Below are 22,737 nucleotides of genomic sequence, written 5' to 3'. Positions count from 1 at the left end.
TTTCCTAGCCGTTTAGTCACATTAAGACCCAATATGTATGCACACGTGGCAAAATAATCTGGTATGCCTTGCCACCTCATATGTTAAGGTGTCCAACTCTCCTCAAATCACATTTTTGCCCTATTTTAGAAGTTTTTGGTTATTTAGGCCCTTGTTAATTACAGTGGCCCCTAAAATTTTAATTTATAGTCATTTAAGCCCTCAAAATCTTAATCTAATTAATTTAATTTCTAGATTTTGAATTTCTTCATATTTATTTTATTATTTACAACCTTTTAAATTTACATTTAATTAAGAGTGGATATTAAAATCTTCTAAATTTATCTCTTAATTAGAAATTGAAAGATAATTTAAATAACACTTAGGAAAAAATTGGGATATTACAATCTTTCCTCTTTTAGAAATTTGGTCCTCCAAATTTATATTGGCCAAGAACCTGAATAATAGTTTCTCTAAAATGAAGATAATTATAATTTTTATTCTTTAAGAAAATCACTCGAAGATATGATTTAATATGATTATAATTTAATATTTCCTTGTCGAATATCTAGATTCGAAGATATGATGAGTTCGATTGGGTTCCTAATGGATAGATGGTGCAATTCCATCCTCTAAAGTATTGTATCAGAGCCAAGTTATACTGGTAACATGTCTGTTTAGATTTCATATCTTCTTTTTAATTGTGTTTAGACTTAGGAAGTACTATCGTAGAATATGATTAATTGGAGAAAATCAAATTATTTTCCCACTTGGGAAGCATTCTCTCTAAAGATTTCTCTTAACATTTACTAAACAAAGTAACGAATACCGATTATTCATCAAGGTTGGTTAGCTTCTAAACGAACTCCAACCACCTTGATCACAAAAAATTATCACAATTATTCTATGCAATAAGGATTAAATGATACTAGAACTGAAACAAAAGTCTAGGTTTCCTCGTAGGAGTGGTTCAAATGGGCAATCCTGTACATAATCTAGGGTAGTACTCTCATTCTTCCAGAATTTTAGATAATACTTAGATGGATATCCTAAATTTTTTAAAATCTTAGATATTCTAAAGAACCCAGTGGCTCTCCTAAAAACCTCAATATCCCTCCAAGAAAATCAATAAACAAGATTTAGACTAGGCAATTTATTGAGTTAAATTTTTTTAAATATTTTACTCGTTCTCTTTTTAGACCCACTCCCTGATGCTATCCTAGACCTAATTCAACTTAACTCTACTGTTTCACCCATTTTCTCTTTCTAATGTTCTTTCATAATATACCTGTCTCGCACTGTATCACTACCAACCCTTTTACCATTTTCCCTTACAATTCATGCATTCCATTGCCATTTTAGTCCTTTAACAATAATAACCATTCAACTCAATTAACATAAACGATGTAAATAAAATTATAACAACATAAATAATAAAAATCCTTTTAACTTATTTTATTAATATTTAATTTCAATAATACTATACTTTAGTTTAATTAAATCTTCTAAATTTTTATTTAAACTTTTAATAATAGTTAATTTATTTATCTCAACTAATTTCTTTTTATTTCTTTTATTCATTTCTTTTAGTTTCCTATTTCCTAAATTATTTTATTCCAATTTTATCTCAACTAATTTTACCTTTAATTTATCTTTATCTAAAATTCCATTTCTATGTTTTGTTTATCTTTAATCTTCCTTATTTCTAAACTTCCTTGCATATGTTTTTAACCTACTTTATTTAATTTACATGTTATTATACATTTTTTTAGGTCTAGTTTAATTTAATTATTTCTTCTATTTAGATATTTTAATATCAATTATTTTAGTTATCTAACTTATTTCTTTCGTTTTATTTCTTTTCAAATTTCCTTTTTCCCTAAGGTAGATTATTTCCAATTAATTTCAGTAAAATTCAGTTTTCTCATATGTGATGCTTAAATCTAAAACCTAATATATTAAATTACAAAAATAACATCAACATATATAACAATATCAATTAACAAGATCAATTAAGAAAAACCTTCATAAATTTTCAAAAAACCTCATGGACATGCACACAATCTTATTTTGTTCAAATAATACTTTTACATTTTTATAATAAAATTTATTTTCTAAATACATTTAGAAACATCAAAAGTGTATAAAGAAATACTATTGCTCTATATCTCAACCACATCGCAGCTCCGTTCTGAATTCAAAAATTTAACCTCCGTCGTTTTTCTAATTTCAATTTCAATTCCTAATTTTAGATAAAATTTTAAATTATTTATATATATTTATTATTCAAATAATACTCTAATTATATTTTAATTATATTCTCAAATTAATTATAAAACTAAAACTTCATAATTTACAAAAATTCCAAAATTATACCTTTAAAATTTCTCTGCTTTAACCTCGTTTTTTTTTTTACTATTTAAGCAGTGATTCCTTCTTTCTATCTTCCATATTTCCTAATTATTATTCTTTTCAAAATATCCTAAAAAAAATCTCTCCAAAATTCTTCCACAATTTTCCCAAAATTTTCTTCTCTCAAATTAATATTTTTCTTGATTTTTTTTCTTCTCTTCTCACACGTTTCTCTCTCTTCTTCCTCTCCTTTTTCTTTCTTTTTGCTGATGATTTTCCTCTTAATTCCTTTCCTTATTTATAGGGAAGGAGAGTAAAAAGAGATGAAGACATGGGGGACACTTGGTACCATATGATTTTCTTCTCCCTTCCGCCACCTCACTCAACCACTTCCTCTCACAAACACCACATGGCCACGGCTTGGCCATGTACCTGCCACCTCATGCTGCATTTCATCCTTATCTATTTTTCTTTATGGCCCTTCCTTCTCTCTCCGTGGATATCTATACATATATGTATATATTATATAACCTTAATTTATATAATATATAATACTTGCTTTATTAATTTTTATATGTTACATAATTATTATTAATTTAGTGTCACATCATGTCCCACTTCATCCCCGGATGCTATTCCTTAATTTTGGTAATGCATTCCTTAATACATATATATATATATTATATAATCTAAACTAATTTATCTATAATAATAATATATAATTTTATATTATGTACTCAAGCAAGCTCATCCCCATTTAGGCCATGTACTTATATATATATATATATAAATTACATAACTATGAATTATATAGATATATATTATATAAATGTGTATGCCACTTCTTTCTCTGCTTTATATATATAACTAACTAATTCATACATTAATTATAATATTAATTAATTTTGTTAATTAGTTATTCACATCAATTAATATTCCCATTAATCTATTAATTAATATTAATTTATACCTTATACGTATAATATTGATTAATTCGCATAATTGTTCATGTGGTCTTATTTTTTCTCTCCTCATATCTATTAGTATATATTATAGTCTTAGTATAAATTTAATTAATTTAGAATAATATATGTATATTTATAATTTCATTAATTAATATATATACTTATATATTATATAATAATATTTTATTATATAAATTATAGTGTAAATAATTTAAAATATTTTCTTTTTTCTATCATTTTCTATTCTCATATGTTAACTAAAGTTTCTCAAAATTTCTAACTTTTAATTCCAATGAATGGTTCGGAAACGTTTTAAACTTAAAAGATCACTTTATCTCTCAATCGGAGAATTTAGGATTTTTCTCTAACTTTAATTTTTATTTTCTCACTTTACTTTTTATTTCGATTGACAACCTTCCTCTCTCTCTCTCTCTCTCTCTCTCTCTCTCTCTCTCTTGAGCGATGGCTCGGTTACCTCTCTCTCTCTCCTTTGCTCGAGCATCTCTCCCTTCTCTAGGAACCCTAAGCAGGTTTATTTCTATTTTTATATATTTTAATATATTCATTATTATATTTTTTTATTTATCTCATAATTTTTAATTCATTCTTTTGGTTTCAATAAATTAAATAATGCTTAAAAAAATCAGGATATTATAGTTACAATCATAGTTACAATCATATTTACAATTCACATCGTCCCCTAGGGACACAGTCATAGTTACAATCATAGTTATAATTCACGTCGTCTCCTAAGGACACAGTCAAAGTTACTGTCATAGTTACGAAGAAATAAACAGTCCATGATATAGAGTTCATAATCTTTTTTCTAACCGATCCTAGACTGCATGTCTATTAACATCTTTCTGATAATAAAATCTTACTACAGGAGTATTCTCTATTATAATTTACTTCATATTATATTTTTACATTTCTACTTAATTACCTTAATTTTACCTTCGTGTGAATCCAATTCTCTTCTTTTCAAAAGTCTAATTTTATTAATTCACAATTCATCGAATTTAACCCCCAATTTATCTTAATTCAAAGATCAACTAAAAGATTATTCTCATGTTTATCTCCAAAAGTCTCCAATTCACAAAGTACATATTTCCAATCATTATACTAATTCATAATCTACCAACAATTTTGGTAATTCACTATAATAAGGATTTCTATTTAATTGTTCGCACCCTTCCTATATTTACATAAGTATGTTATTCTAGTTTTGAAATCACTCTATTTTTTATGCATTCCAATAATTTCTATTTTTGATGTATTACATATATTATTTACCATTAATATCATTATCATACATACATTTAATTATTCACTCAATACAATTTTTCTTTAGTTAGCTAATTAATTTTTTGGGCTATTAGCCTTTAATCCTAGCCTTTATTTCTTTAGACCATTAATTATCCAGTGAGTGGGTATTCTATTCTAGTTGTTCTTGGATTAGAGGCCCAATAAAATATTTCCCATTTAGCCGAATTTGATATTTTCCCATTGCAACCTATCTATAAGGAATTTGTTGCTCTTTTTTTTGTTAATGGGTCGGAGGCCCAGTAGGGCTTAACCCACCTATATTTTTTATTTTTAACTCTTTTTATTTTATTATATATTTTTCTTTCATCTTATTTTATATATTCACCTTCATTTATCTTATTTCCTTTTCTTTTCTTTTGCCCATCAAAGTTTTCTAACCTTTCTTATGGGATCGACCCACCTTACTAAGATTTCCCTTCTTTCTTTCTTCATTTTTACTAAATCTCCTTACTTAGACCAAAGCCCATTACATTTTGGCCCAATATTTATCTTTTGTCTTTAAACCTATTTTACTAAACCATCTTTTTTTTACTCAATTTACATCTTAGCCTATGGGAGTGGCTTGGCCCACTTAGGATTTAAGCCCAACCCAAAGACCGACAAGTCCGACCAGTCCTGCTCCTTCCTCACTGAAAACCCTATTTGCATTTCAAGATTAATCCCAACTGACATCTTTATCGCCAAACAATCATTTCATACTTCACTCATTCATCACATAATCCATCAATACTATTCACACCAATCCAACAAATATTACAATCCTATAACAAGCAATGAATCAAATCAATTATATTAGCTTAGATATAGAGATTTAGAGTATAAACTACTCTTACCCACTGTGGAGACTCCTCAAGTTCACATCAATTTGATCGCCTCTTTACGTCTTCTGTGAAAACCAAGCATGCCTATTTAAAGATTTATGGAAGCTTGAATGAATCGAGTTCAATGAAGGGGTTACCTTTTAGAAGAGGAAATTTTATTAGGTTTCATCTCCCGAGACATAAAGGGGTGCTCAAAATCAAGGTCTTCCCTTTTTTTTATGTTGGTGCTTCGTCAGTAGAGAATATATCTTTTTTTCTCAACCAAATCTCTTCGTCTCCTATTCTTCTCTTTTAGCTCTTCTTGCATGTCGATCTCCCTTACTTGCAACTCTCTCTCTCGTTTCCTTTATCCTTCTCTCACTCTTTGTTCCCTCAATCTCCCCTCTTCCCTCGAGTGGCCTTCCTTCACTCTCCTCGTGTCAATCTCTCTTTCATGCCACTTTCAATTCCCCTTAGGTTTTCTTCTATTTGAAGGAGTCAAAAAAAGAGGAATTTATATCGGGTATTGGGACCGTTGGATCTCAAGATCCATTTCTAGCCGTCCAATTCTTTTGGGTTATTATAAGACATGGGGTAGACACTTGGGGTTACAGAACCCAAGATCAATTAACGTGATCAAAAACCTCGCATGTAACATCAGTATTCATAATCATAAAACCCTCAACAAATCCTTCCTATTTGAGCTATATTTAGCATGTGAATGTCAGCCAAGATAATTGGGATAGTTTGAATTGATTAAAAATACAAGTATGAAACTGATAAATTAGAAATCAATTCAAAAGAAAATTGATAAAACGCGATAAGGACTTACCTTGATAAGTTAAATTAATTTTCACTCAAAAAGAAGGTTGATAAAACCTAACTAGTTGAAAACTAAAACTTCATAGTTTTATTATTCTCAAACTTGAATGAATGCAATTATGAATTGAAGACCTATTTATAGAGTAGGCCATGTACATTATAAGAAAATAAATCTCTTAAATTAATGGTAGAAAATTACAAGGGAATTAAATCTTACCTTCAATGAGAAAATAATGAAAACTAAGAAGACTTTGAATAGAATGTGTGACATATCAAAATACTAAATAAAGTATAAGGGTGCTAGATACAAGTGCATATAAGATTAATGTATCAAGTGGAATAAAATATTACAATCCCTTACAAAATAATAGAGTCTCCATTCTTACAGTACTGAGGTGAAAACAAAATTAATTACAAATCTCTACAAAAGATGGACTCATTAGAGTGTGAGACAAAATATGCACTCATAACGATTCATGAGTTTACGGGATCTTCAAAGGCTTCAAGGGATAGATCAATGATAAGTTTCTCACTATCGTCCTCATATGAGGAGATATGGAAATGGGTGAGTTCTACATACTCAGTAAAAAAAGTAATATTTAAATAACATCACTAAGATTTTAAAAATAATTTAAACTTGAATAAGTTCCATAATTACTTATTATTGGGAATTATGTCAGTGGTTCATTTTAATAATTATGAAAATAATTTACTTTATTAAAGAAAACATCAAATCAATCATGTCAAGTCATGTCAAAATCATATCATGTCAATCAAATCAATCTTGCTAAAAATAGAAAAAATCAAACAAATCATGACATGCTTTTATTTTATTTCATTCTTTGCGCAAAATCATTCTAACTTCTATCTACTAAGGGCAATACAGATTCTCAACTACCCATATAGAATGATCAATTCATTTCATATTATATTACTAATTTGTGACTTACTAAACCAACAAGATATTTATGGTTTACCAAACCATGACACGATTTATGACCATGACCATACCAACCATAGTAGTCCTACATGTAAACTATGGTCACGACCATACTTTATATAAGGTGACCCCTATAATTATATCGCATCACCACTCTCGTCAAAAGATACACTGTTATTCATAGGGAGCGATCGTCTCACATCTTTTCAGACTAGATGGGGGAGAAACAGAAACCCCTCAGAGATAAAAAGCCTAATGAAACATATCATTTGTGAACATGCATGCAATATTGATAATTATTTCTCATGCTTAAAACAACTCATCATGCTTCGTTACTTCATCTCGTAATCATACAATATCATGCGTTAACATTTATCACATGAATAGGGCATAACAGAGCAGTGCCCAATACACCGACAACTCCCATCATATGAAATGGGTTCAATGTCCAATTAGACACCTAACCCGTAATCGCAACGACCCAATTGCAAGAGCGGAGCTCTACCAACTGAGCTATATCCCCCCGAGCCAAATGGAGCATGCATGAAGGAGTTAGATGCTTCTTTTATTCTTTTCCTTAGCGCAGCTGGGCCATCTTGGACTTGAGCCAAGAAGAGCTGTTTTCAAGTAGTGTTCGATCAATTACGTATTAATCAATATTCGATTGATTGGTCTGAGATTATTGACAAAAAAGTTTTGTCTAAGTCACTTCATTTCTTTTTGTCCAAGTTACTTCTTTTTTTGTCCAAGTTACTTCTCTTTTTGTCTAACTCACTTCCTTTTTTCTTTGTGAGTTTCGAGAATATCCCCATTCATAGGTCTGAGATCCACATCTATGAATTGAAAGGTCCGAACGATCAACTCTGCAATCAGTTGTTAGAATCAATAGGTCTTCAAATCGTTCATTTGAAAAAATTAAAACCTTTCTTATTGGATGATCATAATACCCCCTCTTCTAATTCTTCCTCTTCTCTCTAGCTAGCTCTCTCACTCTTTTTAGAACTCTTTAGTGGATGAAAGAATGAAGCTAGAGTGTTAAGGAAATGGTGAAGAAGGGTCCCTATTTATAAAAAATGGAGATTGTTAGATTTATACCAAGTGGCAAAATCTTGTGAGAAGAGAGGAAAGGAAAAAGGTGACTTGATGCGCTGCAACAATTGATGAATGCAACTGATGGATGGCTGATATGAAGATGGTGACGTGACAGTAGTGCAAAAATCAGAGGCATGCCACCCAAACAATGGCGGCACGTAGCCCAACTGGCAGTGCACACCCCCTAAGGGGCAGCTATGATGCCCAAGGGGCAATGTTTGTTATTTGAGGCAAAGTGTGCAACCCTAGCCTACTGCGCGCAAGGCACATGCCTTTCGCCCTGCGCAAATGGGATGTGTCCGCAAGTGCATGTCTCATACTAGCCGTGCATGTACGATGCGTTGGGTCTGCGGGGACGAGGAGGCCTTCCAACGAGCTTTTTTGCAAGAATTTTTTGCCCTTTTTTTCTCCATTTTTCTAAATTTTTTTTAAAAAAATTTAAACAATTTAACAAACTACAAAATTATTTTTTAAAAATTATTTAATTAAATAAACAACAAATAAATTAGTTTCATAAAATTTGTAAATAAATTTTAAACAATTTTATTCAGAAATCAAAGCATGAAATTTAAAGAGTTCAAATGGCTTTTGGGCTTGAATAATTAGAAGTTTTACAATACAATTCAACACACATATTTTCGGGGTGTTACAATATGCTAGATAGGATCTTATCTCTTCTAATATAAATATTTTAATTAATTGTGGCAGAATTGGGGAAAATAATATGGTAAATTGTGGCTGGCCATTAAAAGAGCAAAGAGGCCATCCATATCTTTCCTAAATTATGGGATTAGTTCTTTAAGGAATGAGATTGAATTTTCTCTTCCTTTAAGATATCACATGGTTTAGGAAGAAGTCTTTCCTCTTGGTTTATTCTCCCTTTAGATAAATTGTTTTTCCTTTCTTTGTTCACATCATCCTCTCCCTTCTAAAAAATGATTCATCCTTGAATCGGACACTTCTTATGTTGGAGTTTCTCTAATTCTACTTTTTTTAAGAAAATGTCAACGGCTAAAATGTTGTACGAGGTCATTATGAAAATCTACGAGGAATGGTTAAGAAAAAAATAACAGTCTCTCACATATTTCACTCCTTGTATTTTACTCAACCTTCTTCCTTAAAGTTGAACATGAGAATTGAATTTCATTGAATCAAGTTTTGTTTACGACACTTCAAGGAATCCTACAGAAAGAAAGTGGTAAAATAATTCTAAAAGTAACAGTTCAAACACACGAATGAAGATAGTGATTGTTTTATATATGATGTTAAGTTATTAGGGTATAATTAATTACTTAGAGATATAATGGAACAAATGCACAACGAAAGAAAAAGAAACTTAGAGTTTAAGAAAAATAATATGAATATGATATTTTTTTGTTTGTTTTTTATGCATAAGAAAAGATGCAAGGTTTTTTTAAAAAAAACATATAAAGAATAAAAAAAATATATAAGGATAAGAGATGCAAGATAGTAAGATTTATCTCGAGTGTAAACTCTTATACCAAATGATATGGAACCTGGGATCAACTAACGTGATTAAGAACCCCGCATATAACATCAGTATTCAAAATCATAAAATCCTCAACAAACCCTCCCTACTTGATCTATATTCAACATGTGAATATCAACCAAGGTAATTGGGATAGTTTGAATTGATTAAAAATGCCACGAGTATGAACTTGATAAGTTAGAAATAAATTTGAAAGAAAATTGATAAAATACCACAAAGACTTACCTTCATAAGTTAAATCAATTTTCACTCAACAAGAAGGTTGATAAAACTTAACTAGTTAAAACTAAAATTTCATAGTTTTATTATTTTCAAACTTGAATGGTTACAGTTGTGAATTGAAGACTTATTTATAAAGTATGTCATGTGCATTACAAAGAAATAAATCTCTTAAATTAATGGTAAGAAATTTCAAGGAAATTAAATCTCACTTTCAATGAGCAAATAATGAAAATTAAGAAGACTTTGAATAGAATATGTGGGATAAGATCTTATCTCTTAAAATGCGAATATTTTAATTAATTTTGGAGGAATCGAGGGAAGTAAATATGGTAAATTATGGTTGGCCATTAAAAAAGCAAAGGGGCCATCCATATCTTTACTAAATCGTGGGATTTGTTCTTTAAGGAATGAGATTGGATTTTCTCTTCCTTTAAGATATCACATGGTTTAGGACAAAGTCTTCCCTCTTGCCTGATTCTCCCATTAAATAAATTCTTTTCCCTTTCCTTCCTCACATCACTTGAGCATGCAAAAATCATAATTTTCTTCTCCCTTGGGCCATCTCACTCAGTCACTTCCTCTCACTCACACAACATGGTTACAGTTTGGCCAATACCAACCAACTCATGTTTTATTTCATCCTTTATCTATTTTTCTTCATGACCATTCCTTCTCTCTCCATACATATCTATATATGTATGTAGATGTGTATCTTGTAACACCCTGAAACCTTTTTACTTGAATGTGGTATTTAAACTCTGGGATTTCTAGGCCTTATGGCCTTTTACAATTAATTTTTATCGATGTTGGAATTTATGTCCTTGCGTGTATTTAAATCAGTATTTTATTTTATTTATTTTAATTATTTTTAGTTATTTTTGAGTTGTTGAATTTTGTTATTGAAAAAGTTATTTTCAATTTTTATGAGGAAAAAACAATAGAAACGGTGGAAAATCCCACGTACTCAAGAGAGATAGCTCCCAAATTCGTGCACCTGCATGCCTGTGCACACACGAGGGGGACTGTGTGCATGCTTGTCCACATGTTGCATCTGCCCTATAACACACCGCCCATCGTTGTACTTAATTAATTTAGAAAATCCTATTTATTAGTGCCTTTAGGCCGCATTGAACTTATTTAATTTACTCCGAATATTATTTATCGTAATTCACAAATTTTGCTAATTTTTAATTATTTTAATTTTATTTAATTTTAATTATTTATATTTAATTTTAATTTAATTACAATAATTTTATTTCAGTACAAAAAAAATATGAAATTTTGAAAAAAGGCAAAACGAGAAAAATCCCTCAGGGAAGAAGAGCTACCTGCGTGGGATGCTTGCATGTTATGCACGCGTGCACATGCTCGGTGCAGGGTTAGACCCTACGCGCGTCTTGTTGTGCGCAAGTAGGTCGTCCGCACAGTAGGCCTACACAGAGAGGCCCTTGTGCGCCTGGGGCCTACACATAGTATACTTGCGCACATGCGCCCAGTGAGCCTAGGCCCGGCGCTCCAGCAGGCTAGCCCCTACACGCGCGACAAGATGCTTGTGTGCCTGTAGGCTAGTTTGCAGTGCACTGGGTGGGCCATTGCCGCCTTGGGTAATGCACTACCGTTGTCTCGGGCGAGCGTCGTCACTGCCAGCGAAGGAGACTTTCCTCCCTTATTTTTCATATTGAGCATCTTTTTCCTCTTTCTTCACCGAATTTTGCCACTTAGCGCGAATCTGACGTTTCTTAATTCCTATAAATAGGTATTCCCTTCCCATTCTTGCCCACACTTCCATTCTTCCATTTTTTAAGAATTAGAGAGAGAGAAAGAGAGAGAGAGTGATCTAGAGAGAGAAAGATAGAGAAAAGAAAAATAGTGAATGAGAAAATATCAAAATTTTAGTAAGGAATTTAGTATTTATTTCGACGTCTTAAGAAGTATTTTTAGATATAAAAAAAATCATTTAATATGATAATTGTGATTTTGCTTGTTTTGCATGCTTTTGCATTTGTAGATCTAATAAGATGAACTGTTATTGTTTTCAAGCATGCTATGTGATTTATAGATATTTGATGATTTGCATATAATAAAAATAATATGAAATCGGTTTTGTTACCTAAAAAGAATAAAAAAAAAAGTGGAATGAAATATGCATGGTCCGAAGTATGTATTTATATTGACATGCATAATGCATCAAGTGTCTCATTAGATTTTTTTTCTCTGAGGGGTATTTGTTCTCCTTACCCCATCCGGGATATCTGTTTTTCCCTTCTCTATCTGGTCTGGAAAGATGTAAGAGGACAGTTCTTTGTGGATGACAGCGTACCCTATGAAGAGAGTAGTAATGCGAATATCTGTTAGGGGTCACCTTTGACTAAGTATTATCATGATTGTAGATATCTAATAGGACCACTATGGTTGGTACGACCATGGTTGTAGATCATACCATTTTAGTTTGGCAAGTCGGAATTATGCTTGAGCAAATTGCCATTATCTATATATGATCTGATCATTCCACATGGATAGTTGGAAATCTGGAAGTTGTAATGACTTTATGAAGCATGACATGAAAATCTAAGCATTTCATGATTTATTTGTTTTTTTCTATTATATGGCATAATGTATGTTTGTCTGATTATATTAATGTACTATTTTCCTAATAAATAAATTATGTTCATAATGTAACATAGGTCTACGAAGTAGCCAAATAGTATGTATTTATGTTAGAATAATTCACCTTTAAAATCTTACAATGTTATTTAAATACTATTTTCCTTACTGAGCATATAAAACTCACTCTTTCAATACCTCCCCCCAAAGATGAGGAAGAAACTGAGGAATTGCAAGTTGACCTACCCATTAAAGTCTATGAGGATCCTGTGGATCCACAAAACTTGAGTGCATGATTGTTCTCGTACTCAGACGAATCCAATAACATGGTGAAAAAGTGGCATTCTTTTGTATTTTGTAGCCACTTATGGCATCGGTTATATGTATGTAATTGGAACTCATATATATTTGTAAGGAATTTGTGTTAATTTATTCCGCTACATAAATTTTATCATGTACTTATTATTCTGTTTCTGTATTTGTTAGCCGTTGGTGACCAAGTCTTCCTCAAGATTTCCCCCTACCAGGGAAAAATGCGGTTCGAGAAAAGAGGAAAGTTGAGTCCCATTATGTGGGACCTTTTTGGATCGTGGAACATGTTGGACCTGTGGTGTATCACTTTGCTCTGCCCTGAGAGTTTATGGGTCTACATGATGTTTTCATTTCCCATGCTTAAAAGGTACCATCCTAACCATTCTCATATCATTCCTCACGAAGAGACGCAAGTGCAAGCTGATATAATGTATGAGGAACTCCCCACGAAAATCCTTGATTGGACCAAAAAGGTTTTACGCAACAAGAGGATCCCCATGGTGAAAGTGTAGAGGCATCACCACACTCCAGAAGAGGCGACATAGGAGTTAGAGAGTAAGATGAGAGAGAAGTTTTCAGACTTATTCATGAAAATTTTGAGAGACCAAATTTTCTAAGGTGGGGGGAATGCAACACTCAGCAAACCTTCACACTTAAATTGTAATTGTGAACCCCTATTTATTGGGGTCCTAAGGTTGTTTAAACTCTTTAAATTATTTTGTACTTTTTAATTTTAATTAAATATCATATTTTGTAAATTAAATTTGTATTTTTAATTTATTCTTAAAATTTATTTGTTATTTTTATTTAAAAATAAATTTTCAAGAGAAAAAGACTATGAAAAGACAGAAATCCCATTGGAAAATGCCTACAGGAATGGACCCGTCCGCGCAGGTATCACATGACGCGCGTGTAGCCAGCACTAGATGTGTGCACTGTATGCACGTCTCGTCCACATGGGGTGCGAGGCCAGCCTGCGCGCACGTCCCATTATGCACAGACAGGCGAGGCGTCGTGTGCCCTGTGCTCGCACCGTCTTGCAGTAGGCCTGTGCGCGCACCGTCGTGCAATAGGCCTGCGTGCATGGGCCTGCGCAATGTAGGCTTGCACATAGCGCTTTGCTCACTGTAGGTCCTACGCACGGCAAGCTAGGCTGGTGCGACTGCAGGCTTGGCCTGCAGCCCAGTCGACTGGGGCATCGTGCTGTAACCGCCGCAGGCCCCTTTGGGTGGCACACGCCACCGTCTTAGGCGATGTACCGCCATAGCTTAAGCAACGTATCTCGTTTGGGTGGTGTCCCTCCTTTTTTTGTGTCATAGTCACATTGCATCATCTGTTTGTCGATCACATCCATCAGTCGTCACATCACTCCTTTCTCATTGATTTTCTCTCTCCTCACAAGATTTTACCACTTGGCAGAAATCCAACGGTCCCCATTTTCTATAAATGGGGACCATCCCTTCATCATTTCGTCATCATTTCCATCCTCCAAAGCTTAGAGAGAGAAAGAGTGATCTAGATAGAGGAGAGGAGAAAAATGAGAAAAGGTGTAGGAAAACTGATGCGGAACCCAAGATCAAACCTCTTTCATCACAGTCTTGTAGGAGAACTCGATTAAGCAAAACAATTGTAGAGTTTCATTCAAAGAGCTGATGTTGCGATTCTCTTTCGACTTCCGGTTGCAAGAGAGTATGGGAGCTGGCTATACTAATAAATAGTTTAGGGAGAACTCACCCAAAGGTTCATTCCTTCCTTACCCTATTCTATAGGTGTGTTGACAAAGGAAGGGGTGTAACCCAACAAAACAAGGAAGGGGCACATTGCTAGAAGGACACACTGCCATTCTTACCATTATTGAAAGCAAGGTTAGCATCCTACCTTTTTCTTTATTTCCATTCTTTTCTCCCCAGCTAAGCTAATTGAATACTGGCTTCTGAGTGGAAAAGAAAAGAGCTGCAAGATCAGCTGCAAGACCAGATACCAGAGAATCAACCAAAACTGGGGAATCAATAGAAGAAGTAGAAGAAAGAAGCTCGACCAGGGGTTTCAAACTAAGCTGATTAAATATATCAAAGGAATTGATCCTATAGAAACCCTTCCTAGTTAACTCACTATCAAGAATGGCAGGAAATAAGGTCATTGAAAATGAAAGAAATAGAATGAAAAAATGCCACAAGGTCGTACCTTGATAAGTAGATCCACTCCTTATTCAACAATATGGTAGAAGAATCTCTCTTGAAAAGAAATACTCTTAATATTATTAAAATAATTTCTAAATATCTTACAATGAAAACTTGGTGTCCTATTTATGGGTTAAGCCAAGTAAAAAAAAAAAGAAAATAAAATCTCTTAATTTAATTTACAATTGCATAGGAAATAAATTAAAAATTAAAAATTAAAGACTAATTTCCTAAGTAGGATAGATTTAGTCTTCCCTTTTAATTAAAAGAAATTGTGACCAAATTAAGAGGAGAGACATGAAAATAAATTAAAAATTAGAAGCTAATTCCTAACTAAGATAGATTTAATATTTCCCTTTAATTAAAAGAGATTGTGGTCAAATTAATAGGGAAACATACAGAAATCTCCATTTTGGCCTATTTGTCCCTCTTTCTTTGGATTGGGCCTTCTCTTTCTAGTCCATGTCCATGCTCACATCATCCCCTCCCCCTTTTCTTGAAAGATGTTCTACTTAGCTTTTGTTCCATATAGTAACATTCTCTTTTCATGTTCCTCAATCCTTTATTTCCTCTGGATTTTATAGAGTTTTTGAGTTGTTGCTAATCTTTAAATACCTCCTCAGGTGATAGCGATACAAGTGTAAAATTTTGATCAGTCATGCTAAAGGAATAACGATTCCTATAGCCATCATAAATTGCACACTTATCATACTACCAGGGTCTTCTAAGTAGTATGTGACTAGCATGCATGGACACATCATCACAATGTATTTTATCATTGTATTGCCCAAGAGAGAAGGAAACGAATACTTTCTTGTCAAATTTATCTCTCCACAATCAGTCAATCACTGAAACTTATAAGGGTGAGGATGGCGCATGCATGTCAACCTAAGTTTATCAACTAGAATAGTACTAGCAATGTCGGTGCAACTAACCCCATCTATAATGAGACTACATACCTTCCCATTTATAAGGCAACGAATGTGAAAGTTATTCTTTCTCTGATTACTTTCTTCCGACTTGACTTGGACATTTAGAACTCTCTAGATAACCAAAGCTTCCCCCTGAGTTGGATATTCAACACTTTGCTCAACATCCTCCAGTGGTGGCATGCTATCATTATCTTCGCTCTCGCAATTACTAGCACTATCAATTTCACCATTACTCTCAATAGCATGATCTTCTTATTTGGGCATTGAGAAGAGATATATTTGGTTCTGAGACACCTAAATATTTAATTATACTATGCTTTTGAGATGAGTTAGGTGTCATACCTTTTGTGTCAAGTAGTGCGGACTTTTCATTCTTCTCGTTTGTTTCCTTGATTTCTTCTTTCTTAGGCCATGAACGACATCACTCTGAACTCGTATAAGTCATATCTACACTGAAAGGTAGTCTTCAAAATATCTTCTTTTTCGACTCTCAGCTAGTAATATCCTAATATGAGGTTGATCTTAGAGAAGATTGTGGCTCCTTACAATTGGTCGAAAAGGTCGTCGATTCAAGGTAACTAGTACTTGCTCTTTACTATTACTTGGTTGAGTTCTCAGTAGTCCACACATAATCTGAGGGAGCCATCCTTCTTTTTCATGAATAATACAAGAATGCCCAAGGAGAATGATTAAGACGGACAAGGGTTGGAATGTAATAAATCTAGAGACCAAAGAATTAGAGCTTCAATCCGAAGCCAACTGGAGATGGAAGATAAGCAACAACCTTGATCTATCATATTATAGGAAACCATAGAGAGCTTAAATACTACCGAAGAGATTACCTACTAGGAGCAAGTGAATAAATTTTTGGGAAAGACAATTAATTTCCCTCGGGTTGGGAAATGAATTTTAAAAGAGGAAGATTCCCCAAAGTGAGAAGAAAATTCCTCAAATGGAAGAACAACCTTTGGTGAGAGAAAATTCTCCTAAGTGGAATAAAACCCCCAAGTAAGTGGGTCTTGGAAGAGTCCTCTTATGTAATCAGATAATTACTATAATATTCTAAGAGTTTGAAGGAATAAGAACCTTCTCTCATTGTTGAGGCCAACTACCTTCACCTTAGGAAGTGTCCAGTTCTTGGACAATGTTAATATATTCCCAATCGTTTCTTTTTAACAATGTGACAATGTGTTCCAAAAGGTAGTTCAAGTTATAGTTTGAGGACTTGTTTATATGCACTTTCGAACCAATAGAAGACATTTGGGCTTAAGCATTTGCTACCATTTCTTTTGCTTATGATAGTTATGCTATCTAGTCCATTGTTGAATCATGTCTTTCAAGGTTTTTTCATTAATGTTTACTGATACACCTATTTTTCTTTATAGTCATTTATAATGATTCTTATCCTTCATAACCAACCATATCCAATCACCCAATCAATTCCTGATTTGCATAGGGATATTAAATGTAAGATTGTAATTAGTAATACAAGTTATAAATTTGTTATGTTGTGAAATAAATGACCAAGGAGTTTGTTATTGCTGATAATGTCATGGTCTACATCAAAATCTTGACATAATAGAGAGTTTAGAGGTGTGGACCATTCTTTCATTTTAGAGAGTTTTGACGCAACCTATTTACTTGGTTTACTTATCACATGTATATTATTCGAGTTTCCATCATAGAGGATATTCTCCCAAATTGAGAAAGCTTTTAGCCTCCTATTTTCCCTACTTGTGTTTTTGCAAATACTTAGGTTATTAATGCTTCAATATTGCTATCTTCAGCAATAACCACTATTGGGGATATTTTGGTCAGTTAGTAATTTACCTCCAATTGATTCCTTATGAGATGGAAGGGCCTTTCTTAAATTCGCTAGAGACCAAGAAGGAAAGAAATATTAAAACAAGTAGACTCAAAAGCAAGCATTTTGGGAGACCAAATAGTTATTTGGTACTTTTATAAAATATAGAATTTCTTGTGAATATTCTTTAGGAAGAACGAATACCCTAACCATTCCAAATTCTTAGTGAGATGTCATATAGGAGTTTTAATGCTACTTCAAAAACTCTTAAACATTAAATCATCATATGTTTGATGGACAAAAAACTTATGTATTAGATGATGAGAGTACACCTAATTAGAACTCTTCTTTGTGAAAGTTCTTATCCCTCCTAAATTAAATTTTCATGGGAGAAGAGGATATCCTAAGAACATGTTTTAATCACAAACCATTAATAATATAATAATAGCTCAGAATGTAATTCCTTTATGCCAAAAGGTAATGCAAAAATGATGCAATACACCCAGATAAACTTTCAAAGTAAACATTATTCAGAGTGGCTTAGCAGAAGTGTGGTATGGATCCACAAACCACTACACATGAAAGATTTCTCTCTAAACCATCTAAGAATCACTATAAGTGAACTAGGCATAATTGAAACCTTATGATCAACCCTACTATTACTATAGATTGGCTCCAATACGAGAGCATCTGATCTCCCCACTCTCTCATCTAGAAAAAGTCTTAAATTTTCTCAACCATTGATAGAGGTATGCTCAGTGAAGATGACAAGAATTAACCCAACCAAACCTTCATTAGCCATTAGTTGTGATGATATGTTCTAATAATAAAACCATTAGTGTGAATAAACCTCGCATATTATATGCTTATTCTTAAATTAGAATATAAAATTTATACATTATACAAATATATCAAGATGGATCTTCAAAGTAGGCACTCTCAAATTAAAATTTAAACACATAAAGAAATGTTTTTCAAGTCAACAAAGACTTAATGAGAATACAATAAACACACGAGTCATATCTTAGTGTCATATCTAAGAATAATCACTTGCAACATTAGGAAGCAAAAGATGGAGTACTTAACCATAAAAGGAATGGAATAGGTACATAATATAATCTATTTTAGCTAGGCCATTATATGATCCCTCTATCAAAGACTCTTAATAATTTTCAGTAAGAAGTAGGAGCTTTATAATCGCTTACTTAAAAGGACTTTAAGAAAAATCCGATCAAGTACTGAGGTGCCTTAGGAATCATTCAAACCTTGATGTGGTAGAAGTACAATTTGACTCAACTTAGAGTAACTTAGTTAAGCACAAGACGCATTGAGTAAAGAGGAAGAAGTTTCGGTACTAAAATATTTTCAAAATTTCCACAGGCAATTTTTGGAAATCAGATAACAAATGAACCTTCTACCAGATGAATTCCTAATGATTGTTAACAATAGCCATCTATTCCATAACTCATTATGTATATTATAAAGGAGCTTAGGAATAAGTTGATCAAGTATTGAGGTACATTAGGAATCAATCAGTCTTTGATTGATTGGTTGATTGATTTAGAAGAACAATATGATGTAGTTAAGGGATAATTCATATAGATATCAAGTCATCGGAATAAAAGAGAAAAAGTCTTGAAAACCATAACACCTTACAAAATTCACAAGCTAGGATTTGAAAGTTATGAAATACCAAGTTCTTAGGAATGACACGAATGTTTCAATGTTAATACATTTTCTTAAATCCTATATGTGGTATATTCCAAGTAATCACATATTAAGTTCTTAAAAGTTGTAAAACAATAATTTAATTCAGACATGTGAAATTGGGGAACGTTAGTGAACTTCGAAGATCACTGAAGCCCTAGATGACATTCTTTTTAGCTAGAGTAAATGTCCAAAAAAAAAAACTTTGAATTCATAAGACAAGCTCTTAGCAACTGTACCTTATTTATAGGAGTTAGAAAATAATTGAATACGAACTAAAGAGATCCCACCAATAAAAACATTATAACAAAACCATTAGGTTAAAGAGGAAACTTGAAAATGAGTAAGGATGTCTTCAAACCATCTGGTTACTATAAATTTGGAGGACCAAATTTATTTTAAAGAGGGAGAGATTGCAACATCCCGGCCTGAGAAAAATAGAATCCAACCCATCTACTTCTTAGAAGCAGGAAAAGCCAAAATGAGATCGTTTTAGGAAACCCCAAAAATAATGCTATTTTGATATGAAGAAAAGAAAAAGAGAAGGAGTTGAAAATGAAATCGTTTTGAGAGCATCAAAATGATGCATTTTGGTGATAGAAAAAGAAAGAAAAAATAAGAAAGGGGGAGTTGTAGAGGTGAACATGCCTTTACAAAAAGAAGAAGAAGAAGAGGTGTATACTCCTATGAATCTCATTGGAGAAAGAGGAGGCGAGGGGTGAAGGAGCCTTCTTGTTCCCACTTATTAAAGGGAAGAAGAAAAAAATCAGAAAGGAGAGAGAGACAAAGCCAAAAGAGTAGAGAGAGAGAGTAGATCACGAAGAGAGGGAAAACAACTCAGGGAGAGAGAGAGAGAGAGAGAGATAGGGTGGGTCGGTGCATGCAACGATTGGATCTGTGTCACCGACGGTCGCATGAATACAAAAAGAAAAAATAAAAAAATGAAGGGACGTGGCGCGTGGCCAAGAAAGAAGGAGACCCACAGCAGATCTATCTGGAGAAGAAGACTTGCGCGTAGTGGCCGATCGTGCAATTCTGTGGGTCTATGGTGTTTTGCGGTGTGATTCCACCATACCTGTACTAGGTCTAAATGCATGAGGCATTCTATGGTGGTTATTAATCGAGTCGCAGTAGCGAAGGATGGTTCTGATAATGGTGCAGGGTGGTCCGATGACAGTCTTGCGGTGGTGCGTGGTGAACCATAAGTGTGTTGGCGCGTGGCAATCCAAGTGCATGGGATCATGTGTCTACAGTAATAACTTGATCCACTTTTATATCCTAATTATTTTCGCAAGTGTTTGTCATTTAACACACGTGTTTCTAGTTGTAAACAAAGGAATCATCTAAAGAATGCTTAATTTAGAGAAAACGGTAGACTCGAACCAATAAGGATTCCAACACTTTCCTATTCAACTGTAAGTAAGGGATTGGGTTAGTCTCATTCAGAGGCCCCCCATGTTTTTATGAAACTTTATTTTCTGTTAAAATGAATTATTTACAGACTTTGCAAACTATTTAAGTTTTCTGACGCGAGTTATGCGAACTTATCATATGTGTGTGTATGTAATTGTATATGATTAAAGACCTACATGATGTTGTGTATGATGTATGTTTATGTATTCATATTGTTATTTGTATATATATACAGATTTTATGCATGCTAGTTATCGAGTTGTAGGTGTGTGTGATACATATATATTTATTTGAGTTGATAATTATGCATATAAAGTGTATATGTTGTGCTTATTGTGTAGGCATGTTGATGTATAACATGTATGATATATAAATAGGTACATGCTTGAGCAGGTCATATAGTGATAAACCTGGTTAGTAAAAGAATAAGATAAGAATCTTTAAAAGATAAAAAAATTCATTTAAACGGTATCACCGAGGGGTGGGTATGTGTGCAGCCTTTTGGCGTGTGACAATGGTGAACCATACCCGTGGATACGGCTTTAGCAAGATATGGGGAAGCGATAAGGACTATGAATTGTATACTGTATACTACAAACTGTAAACTATGAACTAAATTATAACATATTCACATGATAAAAGGGATCCTTACGGCTCTTGTTGATGCTAGGGAAGACAACATCGTGGCGAAACTATTTTTAATAGGATATAAACTGATAGGAAGGAATAGAAAATCATGAGTATAGTTTACAATACTGACATACTAAATTAAAATATCTACTGAACTACTTACTGCTTATATTGTGATACAGAATACTAAATTATACTATTTATGTAATTATTTATGTCCTGAGTTGTAATAGTAAAATAAAAAATTCTAAACGTTTACTGAATAAATTGATTTAGAAGATTTGGTGATTGAGTGTGTGCATATCTTTGTTATGGGAACTGCCCCTTTTCGTTACTGAGTCCGTGAAGCTCACCCCAATTCACACCCCTAATACAGATTAGTACAGATCAATAGCAAGTTCAAGGTTGAAGGAAAACTTTGAAGAACCTTTAGTGACAGTGAAAGTTCATCTTGGAAAGTCAGTTTAATTATATTATAGCGATGTAATGTAAAGAATTTTGTAAGCCTCATGACTTGTAATTCCGTATAGGAGATGATTGAGTCTTAAGTTTTCACTTATTGTTGTCTAAATTTATCAGGTTATGTGGGTGAAATAACACTCTTTTCTCAACAAAGAAAGCAAGTTCTTGCACTGGGAGTCAAAATGATCCTCCCCATGCCCTCCTGCGTTCTCTTATAAGCCTTTAGCACTGCAACATGATTTGTTATATGAGGAGGGTTAGGATCAGCTCCATGCAAATGGAGGGCTAGGATCGATTGAAAAATTTCCTTAAAAACTTGTTTCTAATCGAACAACTCCCTCATTCCTTCTACTAGTAAACAAACAGAAAGAAATTCATCAAGTTGAGAGCGATTAAAAGTTTTAGTGGTGAAGACGATTAGGAAAATAGAATTGGTGTGCTCTTCGGTGAGGTTGCACATAGGCACTAGTTTTCTACTTGAGGGAAGTCTTCCATTCTCCTAAAATATGTTTTCCTTTTCTCCTTTGACATATATATATGAATAAAGTTAAATTTAAAAACACACACATATAGAAAATCATACGAAATTTTCAAAAGATATGAAAATTTGAATACAGTAATCTGGATAGATTTAGTGGTGTTATAGGTTACCATTTACTTCAAAAAAGTAAATACACACGCGCCT

General features: G+C 33.0%; 1 protein-coding gene across 1 annotated transcript; it reads left to right on the top strand.

Moving 5' to 3' along the window:
• The first annotated feature begins 12,979 nt into the window (after positions 1 to 12,979).
• On the top strand, positions 12,980 to 13,436 carry LOC148239982 (uncharacterized). Its single transcript, XM_088212061.1, has 2 exons — positions 12,980 to 12,995; positions 13,099 to 13,436. Exons 1-2 carry the CDS (start codon positions 12,980 to 12,982, stop codon positions 13,434 to 13,436), a joined length of 354 nt encoding a protein of 117 aa, XP_088068187.1.
• Positions 13,437 to 22,737: the final 9,301 nt, after the last annotated feature.

This window comes from Carica papaya, chromosome 9, assembly GCF_054855325.1.
Source record: "Carica papaya isolate Zhongbai chromosome 9, ASM5485532v1, whole genome shotgun sequence".
In the NCBI taxonomy this organism is placed as follows: Eukaryota; Viridiplantae; Streptophyta; class Magnoliopsida; order Brassicales; family Caricaceae; genus Carica; species Carica papaya.
The sequence above is the reverse complement of the archived record's forward strand: the minus strand, read 5'-3'. Positions and strand labels throughout refer to the sequence as shown.